Source organism: Myxocyprinus asiaticus, chromosome 37 (assembly GCF_019703515.2).
Source record: "Myxocyprinus asiaticus isolate MX2 ecotype Aquarium Trade chromosome 37, UBuf_Myxa_2, whole genome shotgun sequence".
In the NCBI taxonomy this organism is placed as follows: domain Eukaryota; kingdom Metazoa; phylum Chordata; class Actinopteri; order Cypriniformes; family Catostomidae; genus Myxocyprinus; species Myxocyprinus asiaticus.
Genome location: NC_059380.1, coordinates 22,145,226 through 22,159,144, shown reverse-complemented (window position 1 = coordinate 22,159,144; position 13,919 = coordinate 22,145,226). Strand labels below are relative to the sequence as shown.

Genomic DNA, 13,919 nt, shown 5'->3' with positions numbered 1-13,919 from the left:
CCATTCATTTAAATACAAGTGGTCTGTCTCTGCTAAACTGTCTCTGGTAAAAAAGACCTTTGAAAATCCATTGTACATTTAGTTATTACATTAAAAAACATACCGCACAGTATTTAAAGTATTATTATCGTCAACTAAATCCCGATGCAAAAGTACATTGTTTTCCAAAATACAATTCAACACCAAACTATTACAATATTAAAATTTTAATACATTATTATTATGTTAACTTTTATGGAGTGTAGTAATAATTATAATAAACTAAACTAAACATGAATTGTACAACCACATATAGTGGCGGGAGTTCTCAACACTGTGATATAATGAGACTTGTCATTTATCTCTGAATTACAGGTCTAAACTTGTAGTCTTGCTCCTGAAGCTTCCTTCTTGTAGCATGTTTGGGTTCAAGAAGGATTCTCTTATGGAGGTCTGGTAATTGTGGGACTATGTGAATATGTCATATGTCAGAAACCTGATGAAGGCCCCCGTAGAAAGTTTCCCTGGGAGAAAAGTAACCTGCAGGAGGCACAGATGGGTCTATATCATTCTATGTGGGACAGATCCTGATATTTTTCATACCGGCGTTGTGTTTTGCTGATTCGTGCACCCATTGCGTGCTGCAGGAGGGTAAGAATAGTGGGAGCCAGACAGAACCGAAAAGGGCCTGTCTGAAGCTGTATCACTCGAGATGGTGTACATAAGCATAATGTGAATTTACTCATGAAGAAACTCAAACATATAAGAAAACAAACGTTTTTCTTATTTTATTAGAGTCCTTTAAAAATAAACTTCTGAGTACAACAGAAAAAATCATTTAAATCAAGTTAACTCTTTAAAGTCTGAAAAAGGAGCAAAAACAATTTTCCAGCAGTGTAATTATATACTCCGCACAATCCTGTACAAAAATCTCAAGGTTTGTCAATAACTTAAAGGCAGGATTCTAGCCCTAATCTTTACAAGGAGTCAGAACACCAGCTGACCAGGATGACCAAGGGTGAAATGTTAAGACTGTTCTCAAATAAATCTAATAAACACTTGTGCTTCTCTCTGGTGTACATTATAGCAGAGTAAAAGCATAAAAAATATTTTGCCTTGGTTGGCATGTCAGCGGGGAATTTCATTGCATGGCTTTACAGATATTTGCATTTCACAAAGGGTTCAGTCTTCAGAAAGCAGCCTGTGAAATTGGTCGGTTCTCTTCTTTAGAACGTTTCTGAAGTCATCCTGCAAACAGGCAAATAACAATAAGTTGATCATTACTATGAACCAATTGTTTTCATTTAATAAAGTTAGTACTTTAATTATGATAGTAACACGCAAAAAGAAAAGATTTAAAAGGAGTAATTATAACCCCTGGAGTCGTGAGTTTGAATACAGGGAGTGCTGAGTGACTCCAGCCAGGTCTCCTAAGCAACCAAATTGCCCCGGTTGCTAGGGAGGGTAGAGTCACATGGGGTAACATCCTCATGGTCACGATTAGTGGTTCTCACTCTCAATGGGGCGTGTGGTAAGTTGTGCGTGGATCGCAGAGAGTAGCATGAGCATTCACATGCTATGAGTCTCCGTGGTGTCATGCACAACGAGCCACGTGATAAGATGCGCGGAATGACTGTCTCAGAAGCGGTGGCAACCGAGACTTGTCCTCTGCCACCCGGATTGAGGTGAGTAACCGTGCCACCATGAGGACCTACTAAGTAGTGGGAATTGGGCATTCCAAATTGGGGTGAAAAGGGGATAAGAAAAAAGAAAAAAGGAGTAATTATAACAATTCATATTTAATTCCTGATGTCTACTTGTAATGTTTTTTAATTTCTAATTATATTTATTTTAAAGGAATGTTCCGGGTTCAATACAAGTTAAGCTCAATCAACAGCATTTGTGGCATAATGCTAATTACTACAAAAATTTGCAACCAAATTTTTGCTACTGTAGCTTTAAGACTCCTATTTACATGTGAAAATGATGCATGAGCAGAACTCACTGCTTGCACGAGTTTCTCCATGTAAGGGATGAGCTTTTGCAGCTCCCGGTCCTCTCGATCTTCAAACCAGCTCTTTATGGGAATCATATTAATCAGCTACAAAAAACAAATACACTGTAGATCAAGCCCCATTCCATCCAATCCAAACTCATTCATGCATATAACATGCCACCAAAAAGTCACACTGGAATACTGGTTATCAAACCACATGCAAAAGAATCCTTCACACTGTGCTGAAAGGACAGACATACGTGGTAGGGGAAAGTGTGGGGAGCGTTGTCCAGGATGACGGTCTTTGACAAGTCCCTCTCCAGCACACTCAAGTCTTTAATGTAGTGTCCAAGCACACAAGCGCAATCGTCCTGATACAAACGATGCCTTGAGAAAAAAAGAAAGCCAAATAATTACAAAGAATTGCCATTTTTATCCTTCTTTAAAGTGTTTAAATTTCCTGACATATCGGTCTATCACGAAGCTAAACCAATGCTGTGTGTCTCTCTTTGCTGAACAATAAGAGTGCTCTCTTGGCCGATTAACAAAAGTGTTAATTTTCCCTTGTGTCATTTCCAAAAGTCACCAACAGATTGGTCAATAGATAGTCAACGCTTTCTGTTTTCAAGGTTTTCTTCTTTTCAAGTTTATGCAACTTTGAGTAAATGTTGTATAAAATAATGCTTGTTTCTCTTTTGAAATTTTGTGTACATCTATTCTGCTGTTGTTAAATCATATTATGTTTATCAGCATTTATATCGGCCATCCTGCTCTCTAGATATCATTATTGGCCATTGAAAACCACCAGTTTAGCTAATGTTATGTCGGGCCTAGTCGGGTTGCTCAAACAAAAAAAATTACAATTTGCTTTGCTGCCGCTAGCTAGAGTGTTTTTGAAAGCCTCTGTTTTCTTGACATGGCTTTAAAATTACTTTCGAAGTTAAAATATTTTTTTAAACTAGGAGCAAGAGGGGGCCTGGGTAGCTCAGTGAGTAAAGACGCTGACTACCACACCTGGAGTCACGAGTTCGAATCCAGGGCGTGCTGAGAGACTCCAGCCTGGTCTCCTAAGAGACCAAATTGACTACCACACCTGGAGTCGTGAGTTCGAATCCAGGGCGTGCTGAGAGAATCCAGCCAGGTCTCCTAAGTGACCAAATTGGCCCGGTTACTAGGGTGGGTAGAGTCACATGGGGTATCCTCCTCGTGGTCGCTATAAAGTGGTTCTCGCTCTCGGTGGGGCGCATGGTGAGTTGAGCGCAGATGCCGCGGAGAATAGCGTGAAGCATCCACACGTGCTATGTCTCCGCTGTAACATGCTCAACAAGCCACGTGATAAGATGCGCGGATTGACAGTCTCAGACATGGAGGCAACTGAGATTCGTCCTCCGCCACCCGGATTGAGGCGAGTCACTACGCCACCACGAGGACTTAGAGTGCATTGGGAATTGGGCATTCCAAATTGGGGAGAAAAATAAAAAATGTAAAAACTAGGAGCAAGACCCCTCATCAAAGATTGTCATACAGCATTTTGTTTATCATCAAGTTAAGTAGTAACTCAGTCAGTTAAATCATTGTTTGGCTCTCGGGCTGGTTCTAAGGGAGGTTAGGCAACAGCACAATTTTGGCGGAAAATGGGTATATGGCATTCAAAACATGCATGAAGCCTCACCTAAAAAGCTTTTTATTAGGATCCAATATGTCAACAATCTTTTCTGCATATTCCTTTTTAGCAGAAGTATAAACAAACATCTGGAACAGAAAAACAACAATACACATTTATTTACAGGAAACAATGAGCATTTGGGAACCATCCCTGATAAACTGTCAGTCTTTGTTGTACCTCAAAATGCTTGGTCATGGCTTGTAGGAACTCTTTCACATATGGCCTGAGGATTAGGTAGACCTATGAAAAGAAAAATGATGAATGATTCGTAAGAGCATATGTTTAAAATATAAAATAACCAGTCCTCCAACAAATATTCTCACATTTGAAAAAGCTAAAGGAACAGTTCACCAAATTCTTTTTTACTCTTTCATCATTTACTGATTTATGCCATCCCAGATGTGCATGACTTTCTTTCTTCTGCAGAACACAAATTAAGATTTTTAGAAGAATATTTCAGCTATGTAGGTCCTTATAATGCAAGTAAATGCTGACCTTTGAATCTCTAAAAAGCACATAAAGGCAGCATAAATGTAATCCATATGACTCCAGTGGTTAAACCCATATCTTCTGAAGTGATAGGTATGGGTGAGAAACAGAACAATATTTATTAATAAATAAGTCCTTTTTTAAGAAATCTTTCACCAGACCAACCAGTAGGTGGCGATATGCATGAAGAATGTGAATCACCAAAAAAAAAACAAATGAAAGTGAAGATTGATCGTAAATATCGCTTCAGAAGATATGTATTTAACCACTGGAGTCGTATGGATTATTTTTATGCTGCCTTTATGTGCTTTTCTGATCTTCAAAGTTCTAGTCACCATTCACTTGCATTGTAAGGACCTACGGAGCTGAGATATTCTTCTAAAAATCTTCATTTGTGTTCTGCAGAAGAAATAAAGTCATGCACATCTGAGATGGCATAAGGGTGAGTAACTGATGAGAGAATTTTCATTTTTGGGTGAACTATCCCTTTAAGAGTATTTAATTGAACTGAACAGAAATGTGACTGTGTGCCAAATGGTTAAATGTGCTTCATGGTCAATGCCCATCCCACGAGTGATTAACATACAGTAAACAATCGCTTATGTCTAACATGAATGCAAACAGATGCAACAACTCAGTTGTGTCAAAATACTGGATTTGTGCATAAGCATTTGCAATATAAACGCATTAATGCAGCCTAATAGATCTGCTGCTGTTGTGTTGTTAATATTAATCAAACAACAATATTGAAAAAAAAAAAAAGCCACTGACTGCTCTTTATTTATTTGTTATTATGAGCCTACTATGTTCTTAGATTACTTAATACTTAGGCTACTTTATTATTATGACAATTTACCTGAATAATTAACATGATAATTAACATAATTAAACATGAAGCATCATTTACTTAATTAAGGAAACATGTATTTGTTTTTATTTAATATGTTTATTTTAACATTACATTAATATTTAACTTTTTAAATAAAGGAGTGTGTTCAATAGCATATTATCCATTTTTACTGTGGTATTTAATTTCAAATATCAAGAATTGTGAAATTTCACTGTGTAATGTGTCTGCTCAGGTGGCCAAAGGTTCTGCCTGATAGAAATAGGATTTGCTCAGCAAGAACAAATGTGGAACACTGCCCCAAAAGTGTTTCAAAAGTAGTCTTTTCGACTCGTGCATCATAATTCAAATCTTCTGAAGGCATGCAATCATTTTGTATGACGAACAGACCAAATTAAAATTGTTATTCACTCATAAATCAAATAATTTGATCTCAAATCAAATCATTACACACCAATCACTACATTTCTGACACTTTTGGGTCACTATCAACTGCTACAGAATGGAAATCAGCCATCCTAATATTCTTTAAAATATCTCCTGTTGTGTTCTGCAGAAGAAAAACGTCTGTTGGGTTTGAAACAACAAGAAGGGGAGTAGTTAATTGCATAATGTTAATTTTTGGGTGAACTATTCCTTTAAATCACTCACTTTACAATTTGAAGGCAAACATTTACTAACCTTGTACTTGTGATTTTGAAACCGAGCACTGAATGTATACTCTGCATCATGGATCACATTGAGTGAACTGAACACGAGGGTTTCATCCTTTGATCAAACAAAAATACGATCCAAAGAGTCACAAACTAGCCGTCTCTAAACCACATTCAAACCAGTGTATAAAAGACAGATAAAACTAACCAAATCAAGCACTAGGGTAGCAGCAGGTGTGCTCCTCGTCTTTGGTGGAATGTCCCGAACTGCTGAGACGGGTCTGGACTGTTGTGAACGGTTTGGAATGTTCTTAATAAATGTAAAACTGAGGAAAAACAAACAATTAAAATTAAACCACTGAATGAAAAGCACAATATCAATCCTTCAATTTTTACTGAATACAAGAGAGAGAGACTCACGGACTGAACACTTCATCATTCTCTTCATCCTCTGAAAGAGGGCTGACGGCACTGTAGCCAAACACACAGTGTTCAGGACTGAAGATGGCTCCTGAGTTTGGCTGCTCACCTTTCAAACAAATAACTGCTGTTGAAACCAATTCAAGTAAATGCTGTAAAGGGCTGGGCAATATGTAAAAAATATTTGATCGATAACTGCCTTAAAAATATTGCGATATACGATTATAACATCAACCCCCCTGCCGAGGGTCGGTATTGATTTTGCTTTAAAAATTTAATTCATTTATTGAAACATGAAAAACATAAACAAAAGGACGTTTCTAAATTCAAATTGCACTTTAAAGCAAATGAAAAAAAGCAACAAAATAACGAAGTGGTCAAAAAATCTTATTTAACCACCTCCCCAAATCCAAATATTTACCATCTCAATTTGCTAACACGCAAGCATCCGTCAACGACAACAGGTGGAAAACTACTAATAGCCTACAGATAAAAGAATTTAAGACACTCATAAATGAAAAGATGATAATAATCATAATAATAAAGCCTAATAAATTCCCTTGTGTTCCCAAAATAATGCTGCCAAATGTGTGTTCTTATCGAATTTGTGTTTGTATTGCGTTTTGGTAATACAGTTAATGCTGCCGAAAGAAAAGAAAAGAATACTCAATTTTAGGTCAAAACTCAATGTGTCTTGCATTACTTGATTGAATCACTTCCGTCTTTGTTTCTTTAACAGAAAGATATATATTACTTAACCTGCAGAGTTGCGTTCACAATGCATGTTTACCGGGAATTGGTCCGTGAAAATAAATAGAACTAAATTTACAGCAACTCCTGAGATGATCGGAGATAATCTGCAGCATTCTCATAGATGACATTATTATTGCAAACAGTTTTCAGACTAATGAAACTGAGAACAAATAGTGAAAACTCTTTACATGCGCTTGTTCCATGAGACAGGCTCATGCTGCACACCTCTGAACAAACAGGGAAGCAGACACGAGCAGTGACAGCTTTTCTTTTGTCTGTTCTTAAAAACATAATACAGTGTGTTTCTTCAAGCACGTGTCTTTGTGACTAACAGAATTTCTTGTCATGTGTGACTCCGAGACATCTTACAGGTCGCCCGCCTGTTGAGGGTAGATGAGCAAAATTACTCGCGCATGAAATACTTTGGACGAGGAGATTGAGAACTGGATTCAGCCTCGTTGCATTTGGCGGGCGGTAGTTTCACACCCTGGGCTACTCTTTAATATATTTGCTGACTTCCCAGATCCATGGTTTTGCCATTTCCCAATATTGTTGATCATTGTCTGTCAACTGAGTGTCGCAATCTGCATTGGGACCTTTGTAAGATATTGTCGATATCCGATAACATCGTCCTATCACCCAGCCATAATTTATAACAAAACTCACTTATATCCCAAAATCCAAATCTAATGTTTTACAATAATGGTCAGACAGTTCCAAATCAGTTTGTCTAGTAGTGGTTTTTTTGCACTTACTGTCTTTAGGGGGTGTGAGGAAATGCACTGCAGGAGAGTAGAGGCTTCGAGCAGCAGGATTCAATGAGGAATGTCTTTCCCTCTGGTGACGGACTGGGGTCTTGAAATCTGACTCTAAAATTACAAAATCATATCATGAATAGTCATTATATCGTATACTACTGTTGAAAAGTTAGTTATCACTATGAAATTGATACTTTTTTTAAAGGCACACTCAGTACGTTTTTAGCTGGGTCTTACTCGTCTCGTCGGTCCCAGAAGTATTTGTGGTTTTGGATTCTATCCTGACACCTGTCATTCTAGATACTTGACGTTTTTAACTAAGTGCTGCCGCTTCACACCGAAGATATATATGTATTTTTTTCTTCTATTTCATTACTTTTTGTCTGAGTTTTTCTTTGTCTCAGACTACACACATGGACATTCTTGAAGAAACCAAACAAATTTTTGCACGCTGAAATATGACCAGGCAGCCGCGACTCGCAAGCTCTCTGTCGGCTGAAGACCGCCTTGTGCTTGCACTTGCCGTTGGATGTCACGCGTTTATCCGTGATCCGCACAGTGAGAGCTGCAGGTAGTAGTGCTTTGTTTCATCACTCCAGCAGGGACCTCTTGTTTGAACATTTAATTGTTCCACTTGCACTCATTCTGTTTGGACTCCTGCTGTTCAATACCATACCATCACATATACTGTTGACTCAGGCTCTGTTGAAAGTATATTGTGTTTTTTTTTTGGTTTGCTTGTTTTGTTTACATGTACTTTTATGTTTGAGCTTTGGCTGAAAGCACTATATAAAGTAAACATGTTATTATTATTAGTTTTAATTAGTGGTATTAACTCAATTGCATGACAAAAGTTGTCATGTGCTGTCAACTATGAGAGGATGACCCGCTCCATGTGACATGACTGGAGTCTTCATCTAATGTGAGTGTACATAATTTTCTATTCATGTCTTTGTGTAAAACCTTTTTAATTAGAAAAAAAAAAAAACTTACTCTGAGTGCACCTTTAACCAAGGTGGCATTAAATTGGTCAGAAATTACAGTAAAGCCATTTTAAAGTTACAAATGACAATTCCTATTTCAAATAAATACATTAATCTTTGAACTTGACAGCTGGGCAGACCTTAAGCTTTCTAGCAGTCAGTTTATTAAGATATTCAAGTGATGTTTCTTTCAAAACCATAAAAATGACTTTGTGATTTTAAACATTTGAACCAGGGGTGTCATTAGGGCAAAACATTCGGCTTGAGCCCTGAATGATATTGGTCTAGCCCCGAATATTATTTGTTCAGACCTCACGTGAAACCCAGGCTTCAGTATCTTTCAGCACATATGCGCTGTGTGATTAAAGCCTGGTTTTCGCTTTAGTGTGGCACACAACAAGTGACCTGCTCTGCTCCATTCTACTGTATTCCTGGAGTGCGCATCAACCTGGGATATAGGATACCACAGAGCGGATTACTTACGCATGTGAAACCGGACTTCCCTCGATATCACGTCACAGATTTATTCGACCCATTTGAATTTTACTGAGAATTTTCTAGTTTTAAATGCTGTGGAGGAACCCAAACCTCTTGAAAAGCTAGACAGCCCCAACATTAAAAACAGCACTGAGGGGGCCTGGGTATCTCAGCGAGTAAAGACGCTGACTACCACCTGTGGAGTCGTGAGTTTGAATCCAGGGCATGCTGAGTGACTCCAGCCAGGTCTCCTAAGCAACCAAATTGGCCCAGTTGCTAGGAAGGGTAGAGTCACATGGGGTAACCTCCTCGTGGTCGCTATAATGTGTGGTTCTCGCTCTCGGTGGGGCGCGTGGTGAGTTGTGCGTGGATGCCGCGGAGAATAGCGTGAAGCCTCCACACGCGCTATTTCTCCACGCTCAGCAAGCCATGCGGATTGATGGTCTCAGACGCGGAGGCAACTGAGATTCGTCCTCCACCACCAGGATTGAGGCGAGTCACTACGCCACCACGAGGACTTAGAGCACATTGGGAATTGGGCAAGCCAAATATAAAAAATAAATTAAACAAAAAACAGCACTGAGGAAAAGAGTGGTTACAAATTACACATCATCACTAAAATCTGTCATGATTTTACATCAGTAACTGTAACTCTTGTATTTTAATAGAAAATATATAATATGTTATAGCTTTATATTATGATATTGACTTAATCACTGTAATGTGGATCCAACCATGGTATTACCTGTGCTATTATGGCACTGCACTGTAAATATAAGGGCAAGTATATAACAGACTTTATGGGCAAATTTTTCCTCTTATGTAATTTACTGTATGTTCTGTTCTGTTCAAATGATGATCAATTAAAAAATGTAATTGTTTGCCTTCAGATATTCCTAAGGATTACTTAAATCATTAAGAGCCTGATGAAAGGAAAACAATATGTTATGGAGTAGGAATCAACATTTTTCACAAGCACAGTCCCAACTCAGTAGTGGTCTACTTATGACTACAGTCTGACTATTATAACTAGTCCTATAATAACTAGTTCTAATAATTCATAATAACTAGTTCTAATAAGGTGTTAATTAAATTATGTTTCATTCAAAAGGTTCCAGATTCTTAGAAAATATAAAAATCACTCAGAGTTCTTATGTACTTCAGATATCTATCATGTAAATACTATGGTATATATCAAAATTACCATCACTTTACCACTGTACTGTCACAGCTGGCTACTTTTTTGATGGTCACTGTGAGAAACTTCAACAAATTAATGTGAATTCTTGAAGTCTAGAGTGCTTTAAAAATGTAAAAATGCATCTCCATTGGGGGGATACCCTCAGCCCCAACAGCCCCTGTCATTTTGAAATCCTAGAGACGCCCCTGACTGGAACAGCAGTGTATATGACATTATCATTAATAACATAGCACCCTTACATAACAGCATTTACCTTTGAAGTCGTCAGTTGATAAAGCTTTCCTCCTTCCACGTTTAATGCGTGGACGTTTGGTTGCTGTTGGAACATCATCAGGGTCCAGATTTGAGCGGTCCTGAAGAACGTCTACCTGGTCCTAAAGTAAGGAAGAACAGAGACATAAACATCACTACACACTTATCCATTTGCCATAACTCAAACACAGCATCAAGTAAATACAAACTGAAAAATAAAAGAATATAATATATATATATTTACTGTATTTATTTAAGCAATATCACGAGTAAGAGTGCGATATGGCCCTACATCAGCACTGCTGTGATTTGGCCGCAGGCTGAGTGCCGAAGGTAATCACAGCAGTGCTGACTTAGGGCCATATAGCACAATTGCGAGTGTGATATTGCTTATATACAACAGTTCAATGAACACGTAAATTTAAAAAAAAATTAGGAAAAATTGAGTACGGTCACAAAAAATGCATTTGTGCATGGAACTACTTTCTTACACGACGGATCAGAATCTGCTATTGCTGGTTCAAACCAAATGATGCGTCCAAGCCTCTCAAAAACATAACTTCAGAACTACAAGTATCACAGCTTGGGCTGTTTCTAACATGTTATTGGAGAAACAAGGATATGTGTGTGTGTGTGTGTGTGTGTGTGTGTGTGTGTGTGTGAGAGAGAGAGAGAGAGAGAGAGAGAGAGAGAGAGAGAGAGAGAGAGAGAGCATGTGCGATCACCTGTTGATGATGCTGTAGTCTGTAGCTTTCCGAAGATAATGTCATTTTGGTGAAATGCATCCTATTTTCTCAGTGGAAAAATAGCCATCCAAGCGGGGGTATTTCTCCCTATTTCGCGGTAGCCGGTACGCAAGAGTCATTCACTATAGAAAGAAACTGCAATCTCCTCCGTCATTTTGTCCTCTCCAATGTGGAAAGTCAAGTAAAAGATAAGCGCCTTGAGTTTCTGTAATTAATCGGTCTGTTGTGTCTCTCAGCTGTGATGAGCCACAATGCTGAAGTTGTTATTTTAAAGCCATTTAAAGCTATTTCCATGCTTTAGTAGTGTAGTAGTAATACGAGCGATCACGGAGCGCTGTTGAATATAAACACTGAGTGAGGCTGACTCACTTCACATCACCAACTGACTCATATTACGTGCAAAAATTGTCTTTTGCCTCCACCTCCTGGCTAAAATATGTAATGTCACAATATTAAATGTAAAGAGACAGATAGCTATTAACACATCTGCACTGCTCTTCCACTTTAGTTTAGAACAGCATGAACACAAGCAGAGTGTTACACAGAGTGAAGCGTCCGAATGCTGATGGTGTGAGACCATCAGTACTCATGGAACGTCTATCGTCCAGTCAGATTTGAGGAACTGTTGTTTATTTACATATACATATATCAGAGTCAGAAATAAAATGGGGCTAGGGCCAAAAATGCCACAAAAAGTGACAAAAATGCCCCTGAAGTTAATTTCTGACAATATACAGTATACATCGATCAGCCACAACATTAAAACTACCTGCCTAATATTATGTAGGTCCCCCTCATGCCAACAAAACAGCTCTGACCCATCGGGGCATGGACTCCACAAGACCTCTGAAGGTGTCCTGTGGTATCTGGCACCAAGACGTTAGCAGCAGATCCTTTAAGTTACGTGTCGTCCTGTAAGTTGCGAAGTAGGGCCTCCATGGATCGGACTTGTTGGTCCAGCACATCCCATAGGTGCTCAATCGGATTGAGATCTGGGGAATTTGGAGGCCTAATCAACACCTTGAACTCTGCTTCATGTTCCTCAAACCATTCCAGAACAATTTTTGCAGTGTGGCAGGGCGCTTTATCCTGCTGAAAGAGGCCACTGCCATCAGGAATACAGTTGCCATGAAGGGGTGTACGTGGTCTGCAACAATCTTTAGGAAGGTGGAACATGTCAAAGTAACACCAACATGAATGCCAGGACCCAAAGTTTCCCAGCAGAACATTGCCCACAATTTGGCCCTTGTCAAAGTCGCTCAGATCCTTACTCTTGCTCATTTTTCCTGCTTCCAACACATGAAATTCAAGAACTGACTGTTCACTTGCTGCCTAATATATCCCACCCCTTGACGGGTGCCATTGTAAAAATATAATAAATGTTATTCACTTCACCTGTTAGTGGTTTAATGTTGTAGCTGATCAGTGTATATACAGTATATATGGTATGTTTATGCACACTTCCATATACACTGTTAAATATAGCCAAATTAAACTCAAAAGAAATGCGTACTTTTGCAAAGGATTTTTAAACAATAATATAAGGGTTTATTTCTTGAGAAAGAAATAACGTCCATTTGCTTTTTCGTGTTTAAATCACCAATATCTCCATTCTACAAGATACATGTGCTCCTTCCACAGCAGTACACAGAGAAGCTGTTTGGCCGAGAAACAACATTCCAAATGCCTTTCAAAAATACTGAACTTTTATTGGCTAAGAGGAAATAACGTCCCCGCCCATCTGCAAACATCTGGGCCAGAACTGACACACACAATCAATAACACACATATTTTAAATCATAATAATGAATAAAAACAAAAAATAGTTTCGGAAGGTTTTGAATGGCTTTACTATATTATTTATAGTTAAGCTATTTAACCCGCTCTTTGAAACTCTCAAATCGCTTCTGTTAGCATCATCATGCTAACTACTCCTGTGCAAATCATTCACAAAGCGAAAACTCATGCTCCATAAGACAAAAACCACACAAACACACATAAGACACGTTTTGTTTCCTTATGTACATGTAGTGTTCATTACAGCAGGACTGACCTGTGTCTGGACCCGTGGGGTTTGCGGTTCCGCAGCAACTCGACGGCGGTGGGACGGTGTCTTTGGGTTTTCATTGAAAATATTCCTCGAACGAAGTCTCATTTTGATGCAGACCGGATTAAATATATGTTTTAAACAAAACTATACACGTTCAAAAATAACAAAGTAGCCCGGAAGGCGCGTTAATTCCCATGAACGTAGATCATCAGTTTTGTCTCGCTGTTTCCATACTGGCCGATCTCATTTAAAAACTCATTAAAAATGCAACCGAGTCCCAGCCAATCAGAGCGCAAGCTCCAGGCAGTGGGCGGAACTGCAGAAGCAACAAGAGCAACGTGATGCGGAAGTCACATTGGCAGGATTCTGTTTACATTGAGAGCCCTGGACATAAATAACCTCTGCGTTTCATTAGAGGAAAACAACATTTATTAACTTAAAATTAGGACACGTGGACAAACAATTGCTCAATGTACTGCGGTCGAATTTTCAGTGAAAGATATTTAAAAGGCTATAATGCATTTAAACAATGATAGTGGCTGAATAGTGTTCTAACAGCACTATGAAATGACCAGAAACTGAAGCTATTTTACCACTTATCAATAACTTTTTCTGTTGGGCAACCTGGGAGAGATCGTTACCACATGAA

General features: G+C 38.6%; 1 protein-coding gene across 2 annotated transcripts; it reads right to left on the bottom strand.

Moving 5' to 3' along the window:
• Nucleotides 1–740: 740 nt before the first annotated feature.
• Nucleotides 741–13,517, bottom strand: LOC127427667 (CTD small phosphatase-like protein 2). 2 transcript variants are annotated; one of them, XM_051675382.1, is made up of 11 exons: nucleotides 13,274–13,517; nucleotides 10,476–10,596; nucleotides 7,559–7,672; nucleotides 6,051–6,159; nucleotides 5,839–5,956; nucleotides 5,659–5,745; nucleotides 3,819–3,881; nucleotides 3,648–3,727; nucleotides 2,236–2,362; nucleotides 1,985–2,080; nucleotides 741–1,227 (listed from the first exon to the last, which is right to left on the bottom strand). In XM_051675382.1, exons 1-11 carry the CDS (start codon nucleotides 13,373–13,375, stop codon nucleotides 1,162–1,164), a joined length of 1,083 nt encoding a protein of 360 aa, XP_051531342.1. In that variant the 5' UTR covers nucleotides 13,376–13,517; the 3' UTR covers nucleotides 741–1,161. The 2 variants fall into 2 exon arrangements, with proteins under 2 accessions (XP_051531342.1, XP_051531343.1); XM_051675383.1 differs by lacking the exon at nucleotides 741–1,227 and adding an exon at nucleotides 1,246–1,693.
• Between the last annotated feature and the right edge of the window lie 402 nt (nucleotides 13,518–13,919).

Coding starts and splice junctions, on each gene's coding strand:
- LOC127427667 (XM_051675382.1), bottom strand. CDS start 13,375: ATGAGACTTCGTTCGAGGAATATTTTCAATGAAAACCCAAAGACACCG. Junction 5,957..6,050: donor AATGATGAAGTGTTCAGTCC/GTGAGTCTCTCT, acceptor GTTTTTCCTCAG/TTTTACATTTATTAAGAACA. Junction 1,228..1,984: donor TGGAGAAACTCGTGCAAGCA/GTGAGTTCTGCT, acceptor GCCTGTTTGCAG/GATGACTTCAGAAACGTTCT.